General features: G+C 49.7%; 1 protein-coding gene across 2 annotated transcripts; it reads right to left on the bottom strand.

Annotated features, from left to right (window-relative positions):
• Window positions 1-993: 993 nt before the first annotated feature.
• On the bottom strand, window positions 994-9,115 carry BLCAP (BLCAP apoptosis inducing factor). 2 transcript variants are annotated; one of them, XM_062642293.1, is made up of 2 exons: window positions 8,960-9,115; window positions 994-2,684 (listed from the first exon to the last, which is right to left on the bottom strand). In XM_062642293.1, the coding sequence occupies exon 2, from the start codon at window positions 2,594-2,596 to the stop codon at window positions 2,333-2,335; it is 264 nt and encodes an 87-aa protein (XP_062498277.1). In that variant the 5' UTR covers window positions 2,597-2,684; window positions 8,960-9,115; the 3' UTR covers window positions 994-2,332. The 2 variants fall into 2 exon arrangements, with proteins under 2 accessions (XP_062498277.1, XP_062498276.1); XM_062642292.1 differs by having other exon boundaries at window positions 8,964-9,115.
• Between the last annotated feature and the right edge of the window lie 251 nt (window positions 9,116-9,366).

Genomic DNA, 9,366 nt, shown 5'->3' with positions numbered 1-9,366 from the left:
TGCCCATCAACCTGCCAGATCTCTCCTGTCACAGGCAGCCTCCCTTTTGAAGTGCTTTTGTCTCCCAGATGGGTCTCAGAGATGGAAAGCTCTTAGCCTTGTCCTGAACCCTGTGCCCAAAGCTCTCAGCCAAAGGACTGTCTGGCTTCTTGGCTAGGATTTAAATTGCCGCAGAGTGCAACCTGGCTAGTTAGCACCCAAAACACACTCTGAAGAACTGACTGCATTAGCTTGCATTAGATTTAAACTTAGAAGGTGCTCAATGTACACCAGAGTCTTACTGAAGCTTGCAAATGAGATGCCTTCCCCATTCCTATTTGTTACACTGCAGTTGATATGACAGCTACTGGGACTTCCCTCGGCCTGGCAGGTGACAGAGCTGTCACTTCTATTCTTGGTGATGTGGCACGCACTTGGTTTTTTAAGCATGTAAACACTAATATACCCTGAACCCTTTCCAACTTGGACTCGGTCTTCAGGGCTTTGGGGCAAAGGTAGAAGCTGGTTTCAGCTCCAGCAGCACAGCTCCTACACCCTCGAACTAAGGTGTTCCTGGGTGCCCACAGGGCCTCTGCTCACAGCAGGGGATAGGTCAGGACAATGTGGTGTCATGGGACGGGCTCACACCACGTAGGTGCTGGGTAGGTAATGCTCTTTCAGCTGGCACTGGAGATTAGCAGTGTCCAGGGCACAGCAATTGAACTTGGCAAGCAGTACGCCAAGGGGAAATGTGTCACTTAAGTGCAGAGATACAACTAGAAGCTACCTCCTGTGTTGTGTGCAAGATGAATCTGTTTTACAATCACCAGTATGGTTCTCAGGTCAGTTTAAACAGTCAACAAGAGCTGGTACTAGGAGGTACAGGGCAAACAGGCTCTGCCTCTTGCTGGAGAGGGGTTACTGTGCTGGGAACAGAACAATAGAGACACATGATTGCTGGGCTAAGGCATTTGCAATGAGTAGCCAATGCATCATGCTGGGCAGGAGGCCATAGACCAAAGTTTATAAAGCTTTATTAAACATTTTGAACAGCTGTGCAATGAACAAACAATACTCTGGAAGTTTCACAACCTCATAGCTTGAACTTCCTCAGGAGAGCAACAGCCACTTCTGCTGCTCTCCACTATGAGGCTGAAGTAAAGACAAACAGATGGAAAAGGGGAGGGAAACCTTTAAAGTTTAGAGAGAGTGTTTTGTGTTACCCTCTAAGGCTTCTCACAAACCAACCTCTGCTCCAGGCTGGGCTCCCCAGGAGCCACAGCTGTACAGAGCAATGCACACAGCATGGGGCTTTGCACAGCTGTGGCTGTAGGACTGACCCACCACAACCACCACCACCGCTTCTTGATGTCCTTCTGCCAGGGGAGGTGGAGACACTGGGCACTCCTCAGGCCTCCTCCCTTCTCCAGTCAGTAGCATCAGCACTTTCTGTCACCCCTGGCCCAAACACACTGAAAATGGCTGAAGCACTTTCCTGCTTCAAGCCATGACTCCACCTTGGGATCCTCTCCTGCCCTGCCCATGCCTGGCCTTTTGGACTAGCATGAGTTTTACAGGGTGAGGTTCACAGTGGCTTTCAAAACCCTGCATCTTGCAGCATACTGGTTATTCATCCTATCAGCCTTGGTAAACCCTAGAAATCTAGGAGGGAAAGAGTCAGTCTCCACTACCTGTGAGGCTTTATAAAAGCAGCAGCATAACTGAGGCTTTCAGGCTATGATCTTGGAGCATAAGTAGTTCAGAAAGCACTTTGGCAGTGCATGCATCTCTTTGGCAGGCTGAGCAGGAGGAGGTGACTCAACTGCCTCTGGCTTCAGCAGCTTTTGGCCAAGTGCATCTGTGAGCTGTTGAGCTTGCCCTGCAGCAGCAAGGTGGGAAGACTGGCTCCACACAAAGATGGAGAGAATCTTGCAGCTACTTGAGCAGAATCAGAGGGTTAAGAGCCCTGAGTTAGACCACCATGGCCTAACGCAGACAAGTGAGTGACACAGAACTGCACCACTGCACACAGCTGGGCAGAGGCCAGCAGTTCGGTCCTGCACCAGTGCTCAGTCAGGAGGAGCTGGTGTCCCTTCCCAGTGATACGGGAAGGAGGGGAAAAAAGATATCTGCTTCTAAAAAAGCAGGTGGTGCTGCCAGAGTTCACACAGTAAACAAGTCGAATTTCACAGGCAGAGTGGGAGGAATTTGCCACTCCAGTCCACACACAGTTACAGGAAACAGGCTGTCTTTACTCCAGTCACATGCCTAACACCCCCTCCCTCCTCCCTAGCCCTAACCCTTTTTGAAAAGCAAAACAAGAGCCCTCAGCAGACTGGAAGACTATCGTTTTCTAGGTGCCCACAATGCTCGGATCGTGAGCTGATTCTGGCAACTGGGATCCTGTGCAGTGATACAAGAAGCAGTTCCCCCAGCAGCTGTAGCAGATGAGGAATAGAGCCGCCAGGAAGACCAAGGCACAAATTGTGCAAGGTTTCCGTTCCAGGAGAAAACTGAGCAGGTAGAAGCCCATGAACATTGAGTGACTAAACCACAACGCTGGGTTGAGGGGCTTGGGTATGAGCAGGACAGGTAGCAACCACTGAAGACAGTACATTGTGGATGGCTGGTTGGGGCCTTGTGGCAGCCGTGATCAGATGTGCTCCAGAACAGTCTCCAGCAGCTCCTCTGATGGGCAGGTTGTTCTGTAAGAGGGGGGAAATGTTAGACTGTCAGAAAAACACAGCACAAAATTAACAGACATTCTTCTCCTACACTTCATTTCCTCACAAGCATCATATGCTGATGCCTGAACTCCCAGTGCTAAATCCTGGTGTGTCTCAGAGGTGGTGGAAAGTTTCCTGCTTTTTGAACCACTCAGCTGAGGACACAGTTATTGCTAGTATAGAAATGTATCCTGTGTGCTTTTTCTCATGCTGACAGCTGAGACCATTTTCTTTAGTATAGGGCAGGAACAGAAAGGAAGAGAGGGAAATGGAAAAGAAAACAAGCTGCCGCAACTTGCCCTACACTTGCACTCATCCAAAACCATCCAAGACCTGAGTGATGTATAAAGCAATGTAACTGAGGGGTAAAGTACAAGGTGCTACAAAGTGTTAGGGCAGCCTTAATGTAAGAAGTGTCCAGGAAGTGTGACTCTGCTTCCTTCCCAGGTAGAGACCCCTTATGAAGTCTTCCAGCAGGACAGCATAAAATTCAAGCTATACATGCAACCACCCAGGAAAGCTTCAACAGTGTCCAGGCTGCAAAACAAAAGGCAGGACAGTCCCTGCTTAAGGATTTATAGTCCTTGCCAATCAGCTAAAGTCAGATAAGACAAAGTATGTGAACAGATCAAAGAAAAGGCAGTCTCAAAATTGTAATTTTCATAAGTGCTGTAAACACAGGATTTCCTCACTTGGATTATTATAAACCCCTGTGGAAATGGTGGCCTCTAAGGGCTTGTGGCAGGGATGGCAGCACATCACAAGTCCACAAAACATGCTTCTGCCTTTAGCAACCACATCAACTACACCAAGTATGTGGGGTTTTCTCCTAAGCAGTACAAACATCTTCATCCAGGAATTTCAGATGGCTTTAAAAACAATAAATACCTTACTAAGGTGTTTATACAGAGCAAGAACTAGTCAAAGGGGGCAGAAGAGTGGAGTTTTGCAGTCTGGGATAGCAATACCAGTTTAGAAGATACCAGTATTGTTGGGAGGGAATAACTGGCAGTTTTCCCACAGTTCATACTGTAGGGAAACCACAAGAAGAGGGTACTCATAGCTTATTACTCCAGAAAGGAAAAACCATGCATGGGAATGCTGGAAAAGAGCTTGAGAAGCTCTTCCCTGCTATCCTGTAGCACATCATGATGGCACCAGCAACGCTGAGCACAGACAGGCAGAGAAGAGTGCCAGCCTTGCAGAATGCCACGGCCTCACCCCCACTAAGCAGGGTCTGGACACAACAGCTTCTTGCAGCAATCCCTTTCCTGAAATACTCCGGTTAGTAGTGCTCTGTCAGAAGGATGCAGGGCTGAGCCAAGCCTGTCAGGATTACAACCGGGGGGTGGGAAGGTTAGTAGGATGAAAGAGTGAGAAGGTAAACAAACAGCACATTCCACTCCTGTTGGCAGGGGAAGGGATTTGCTGGCCAAGGAAGAGAGAAGGAGGGATTGCACAGAAAAGCCAAGAGAAAACCACACGTGGTTCTCTTCCAAAAAAACAGAGGTCAGACTCATCTCACAGCTCTGTGAGCTCACAGGTATGAACTAGCTCTGTTGTCAGAAGCAGGAACCACGCTGCCGTGCACTGTGCTCTTAGCAGCAGGAGCTGTTTTAATATTAGTCAGAGAGAATGCAGGCCAGAATCTCCACCAAGGCAAACAGATTAAGAGTATCTGGGGAAAGTGTTATGCTGCTGCTCCTGCAAGAGAGTGCTCTCCAGCAGAGAGAGGGCAGCCTGTGTTCAATTAATAAAACTAAGCTGCAGTTAAGGCAGCCAAAGAGTATCACGTTGCAATATGGATCAAGTCAAAGGAATAAAACTCCCAGTATGTCCTGTTTTATGCAGGTTGCTCGCTTTAAGGACAAACCTGGTCCCAAGCTTGTTTCTTCCATCTGTAAACTGGAAATATGAGTTACTTATTTCATAAGAAACCATGCTGTCTGCTAGCCTCTGTGAACCGCTGAGATGTTTCTGAAGTATTAAGTAACTTTTTTTATCCCAGGGGAATAATGGGGAGGAGAGATTTAACACCAAACACTTGAACAGGGAGGTAATTAAACCCCACCACCCAGCTTTTTAGTTCAGACTGAACACAACAAAACTGTACCAAGTCAATGATCTGCAGCTGCCTTAATCCTCCTGAAATGTTCCTTCCTTGAAGTTTCCTACAGTCTTTCTCTCCCAAGTGCTCCAAACACTGAGCAGTACAAACACAGCCTAAACATCACGTCACTCTCTTGCTAGATCCAGCCCTGAAGTCACATCAGCTTGACTGTAGCTGGACACATGTAGTAATCTTTGCATCACCCTTTCTTGAAGCTTTAAAGTGCCCACAGTCAATTGCTTTGGGCTTTCTGTGTCTAAAGGAATGGATAAAAACCAACCTAAGACAATGTGTCAGAAGAGCACAAGGCTGGAACAAAGTTCTAGAATCTTCCAGGACAATGTCACAAATCAGTAGGCTTTAATAAGGCAATGTGTCACTACTGAGCCTTTAGCCCCTAAACTTTACACCTGATTACAGTTTAAGAGTGTAATTGTAATTTGGGATGCAGCTGCATTTCACTCCAGGCTGGCCTCCTCACCACAGCAAAGGCTGAAGTCGATTTTTAAGCATGTAAAATCACCTGAACACTTCCTACAAACACAAAGCTCTCTCAGAACAAGTTACACACATTTAAATGTTGGTATTTCCTGCCAGAGCCAGTTGCTTGTAACAATCAATGCAACCACTACAGAAGAAAGAATCATTTAATAGTGGTTATTCTTACTGTGAGTTTCAAAGCCAATGCCCTTCAAACCTCTGAGACTTTTGACAAATGAAAATATTTGAAGCTAGTCTTGTATCTGTAGTCAGTTTGTTTCTATTTTCGTGTGCCTCTCCACTATCCATCAGCTAAAGTTTGAAGAGCCATTGCTGCATCCCACAGCTGTTCTTAGACAAGGTACCTACTATGAGAGACTTCTGCAGCTTTATCTTCCTCATGTACTTTCCTCTAGTAACATGCACTCTTCCTAGCTACTCTCTCAAGATTCCTTTATACAGCTGGCAGTGAGACAGAGCTCTCTTTCCATGCTATCAATCAAAGAGAAGCAGCATCTCCCGCTATAACTCTTACTGAGCAGGGAACCATCAGTCTCCATGGCGTCCAGGGAGTTCTTGAAGCCACACAACATCCAGCTTTGCCTTGATTCTCAAGCGAGGTGAAACTTGCAAATTAAGAATTCCTACCTTGTTTTCTCTGTCCCCTCCTGATGATCTAGGCTAAAGATTACCACATGCCAGAGCAAATAATAACCTGTCACCCAACAGTATTCCTACCAGTTCCCTGTTTCACAACCACATCCTGCTTTTCCTCAACCAGTTGCTCTTGTTCTCCCCCTGCCTGACTCATCCCGTTCCTTGGCCAGGCTGGTGTCCTGCTATCCTCCAGACTGCTCTCGTGCTCCTGCTCAATCATCTGACTTGGCGGCCACTCGTGTTTACCAGACAGCTCCTTTTCATCGCCCCACCACTGCCTCCTCTCACTCCTCTGCAGCTCTCGGAGCCACTTGAACGCACTTCAGACCCCTCAGCAGCAGAGAACAGGCGACGCTCCCGCTGCTCTCCCTGACCCCCATGTGCTGCCAGAGCCTCCTCCCTGCCAGCTCCAGGAGGCGTTCCAGGGAGGTTCCCTGCTCACCTCACTAGTAAGCAAACACCGATATTTTTCCACATGCTTAGTAATCAGCTTCCATCGTATTGGCAGCCTTTCTTTCTGTCATCTACTCTCCCAAGCCCATTCAAAACCAGCAGGTCCTACTGGCATATGTTTGTGGGGAGGGTTTTCCAACCCCAGGGGGAGGGTAGCTGCAAACCTTTCCCAGGCAGAAACTAAGCTTTAATTATGACAAGTGAAAAGACTAGCCCAGCCCAAGTCTGTAGTGCTTTGCAATGCATCAGTCACACTTGCGTGTAAATCCATCTGAGGAGCTCACAAGCTGTTCCTTGATATTCTACAAGATAATTCAGCAATTAAGAGGCCAGGAGGTGTTCCTAAACCACAGGTTTTATACATCAGCATGTCAACACCAAGCCTGTACCTTTCTCAATTCTTTAGTAGTCCATTTACCCTGATAGGGGAGAATAATCAACCAGCTTTCACTAAGCATGTAAAAGATAAGCTTGTTCAGACCTTACCAAGGCAGCTGTTAAGCCAGTACTCTCCACAAGGCACATCCCCAGCAGATGCTACAGAAACTGTCACCCAGGCTGGCAGCCAAAAGGGCTGTGATAAAAGACTGAGTAACCTTTTTATTGGGGGGTGCCAATCTCCCCCTTTCCCAGAAGCTGAAGTTTCTGTTACACTGTCTAGATAAAAATCTCTGAGGTTACACAATGCACATAAACTTAAGAGTAAGCCTCAGGGACTTGCACTGAGCCTCTTACCTATAAGGCTGACCTGTGGTACAGTTCACTTAAACCAAAAACTGTCACAGCCACATGCTGTGAACCAATGTTTGTGGGAAGTGCTTCACACTGCCAGTATGTGTTCAAATACCATGTAGCACCCAAAACCCTACTAAAAATACACAATATCAAAAGTATTGGGGGGGAAAGAGGTGAAAGAGCTATCAAGTAACAAGCCTGCTTTTCTTAGCTGAATCTCAGCAGCAGACCAGCTCTCCAGATGCCAACTCCTTCTCTCAAAACCCAAGCACCATACTTGGTCAGACTTAAGACCTATTTACAGTATCAGGGATCTCACTTCAGGGTTTTTGGCCTTGCTCCTATTTATTCTATTTTTTTAAGCTTTATCTGCTGGTTATGACTCAGCTGTAAAAAGCGAGTCTTCAGTTTTTAGCAAAGGCCTCAGCCCAGTCTCTGTTAAGTTTGTGCCTTGAACACTTGATGTAGGCTCAGAAATGGTGCAATACAATTGCAGACAGTGTCCAAAAGAGCGGCAAATCCTTGACTAACCAAGCCTTGGGGTTATGAAGTGTTCTGATTTCTCAAGCTAGAGGCAAGCCAAAGCAACTTGTTTCATGAAAAGCAGAGGCTCTGCTAAGCCACTGTCTTCACTGCTTCCACAGCTGCTCTCTGAGCTTCATTACTGACTGGGGATTGATGTGTCCAGAGGTAGTGCAGTGCCTGCTCCGCCAGGACTGCAGTGCCCTGCCAGCACTGGGGTGAATAAACCCCACCTGTGAGCAGGAGGGCAGGGTATGATTCGTATTCCTCTGCACAGCAAATCACAGGAACAAAACCTGAAGTCAGCCAGCTCTGTGGTGGGGAAGAGATGTCAGCATCAACAGTTGTCATCTGAAGTATCACTACCTTCATTTGTACTGATTTACTAATTCTCAGGGGTCCTCATTCCCACCCTCTGCCTTTATTTAACTGCCAAAGATAACCAACTCCAGGCCTATTCCAAGTTCCCTGAAAAAATGAGTTTCAATTTGGATCTCTTCTCTGTGCCTTCAATGGGCTTCAGAAGTCTGAATACAGTCTCATAAAGGCCAGTTTTCTGCATCTTGGGTAAAGAAAGGCAAAAATACAGCATTGGCAGGAGGTTTTGGGCAGTTAAAAGGCAAAGGGTACTCTGCTACCACAGTATTTTCAAGATCAACTGCAATGTTTGAATACAGGGGAAATGAAGTATAGGAGAGATTGGTGTGCTGTGGGTTGCATCTAAGAGCTTTGTTCTGATATTCTCTTGCCCGTTTGGGATGTAATAAGCAATGCTTGTACAACAAAAGGGGTTGTACGCTTGCTCCGCAACCGGATGAAAGCATCCACGGGGGAAGGTACCCGGCCGGGCACAGCAGCGCGCTGCTGGGTGGAAGGATGTCAGGGAGTTGTGCTGCTCTGGGAGGAAATGGGCCTGGGCCTGCTGTTGGAAGGTGCCGACAAGAGCAGAGGTGTAGAGGGGGGAAGAGGAGCCCGTGGCGGGGGGCACACGCCGCGGCCGTGCTCCCATGTGAGGCTGGCGATAACCTCAGCGTGCTCGCGGGGCTGGAGCCGGCTCTGCTACGGGAGCGCGGCTCTCCCCGCACCGGCACCCGCCAAGGGCTGCCTCCCGGCCCCCAAACTTACCCAACTGCTCCCGCGGGCCCGGCACACCTCCGCCGGCACCGAGGCCCGCAGGGACGCGGATCCCCCTCATGGGGGCTCCTCTCCCCCCCGCCGCCGCTCCGGAGGTAAGCCGGGCCCCGGCACACCCCCACAAGCCCTCGGCCCGCTCCCCTCCGCCCCCTGCGGCCCGTACTCACGGCGCGGCGCCGCCGCCTCACGCCGCCATCCCGGGGCCGCCTCCTCCGCGGACCCTTCCGCGCCGCGCCCTGAGGAGGGAAGGGACGGGACGGGATGGGAGAGGCCGCCCTGGCGCCCCGGCAGGGAGCCGCCGTCCACCGGGCCCCGGCCGCAGCTGCCCCCGCTCCGCCGAGGGACCGAGCTCCGGCCCCGGGGACGCGCCCGTCCGTCAGGCGGCGCCGTTGGAAGCCCCGCAGGGCGCGCAGTGCGCGTGCGCGGAGTGAGGAGCGGGGGCATTGCGCTTGCGCGGGCCGGGCGTGCCGCGAGCGGCGGGGCCTGTGTCCCATGGAGCCGGCGTGGTGGGGAAGGAGCTTGGGGAGCGGGGGGTCCATGCGCGGCCCAGGGCTGCCAGGGCCACCGCTA

Source organism: Pezoporus occidentalis, unplaced genomic scaffold (assembly GCF_034315485.1).
Source record: "Pezoporus occidentalis ecotype Australia unplaced genomic scaffold, CSIRO_AGI_Poc_V1 ctg70, whole genome shotgun sequence".
NCBI lineage: Eukaryota > Metazoa > Chordata > Aves > Psittaciformes > Psittacidae > Pezoporus > Pezoporus occidentalis.
The sequence above is the reverse complement of the archived record's forward strand: the minus strand, read 5'-3'. Positions and strand labels throughout refer to the sequence as shown.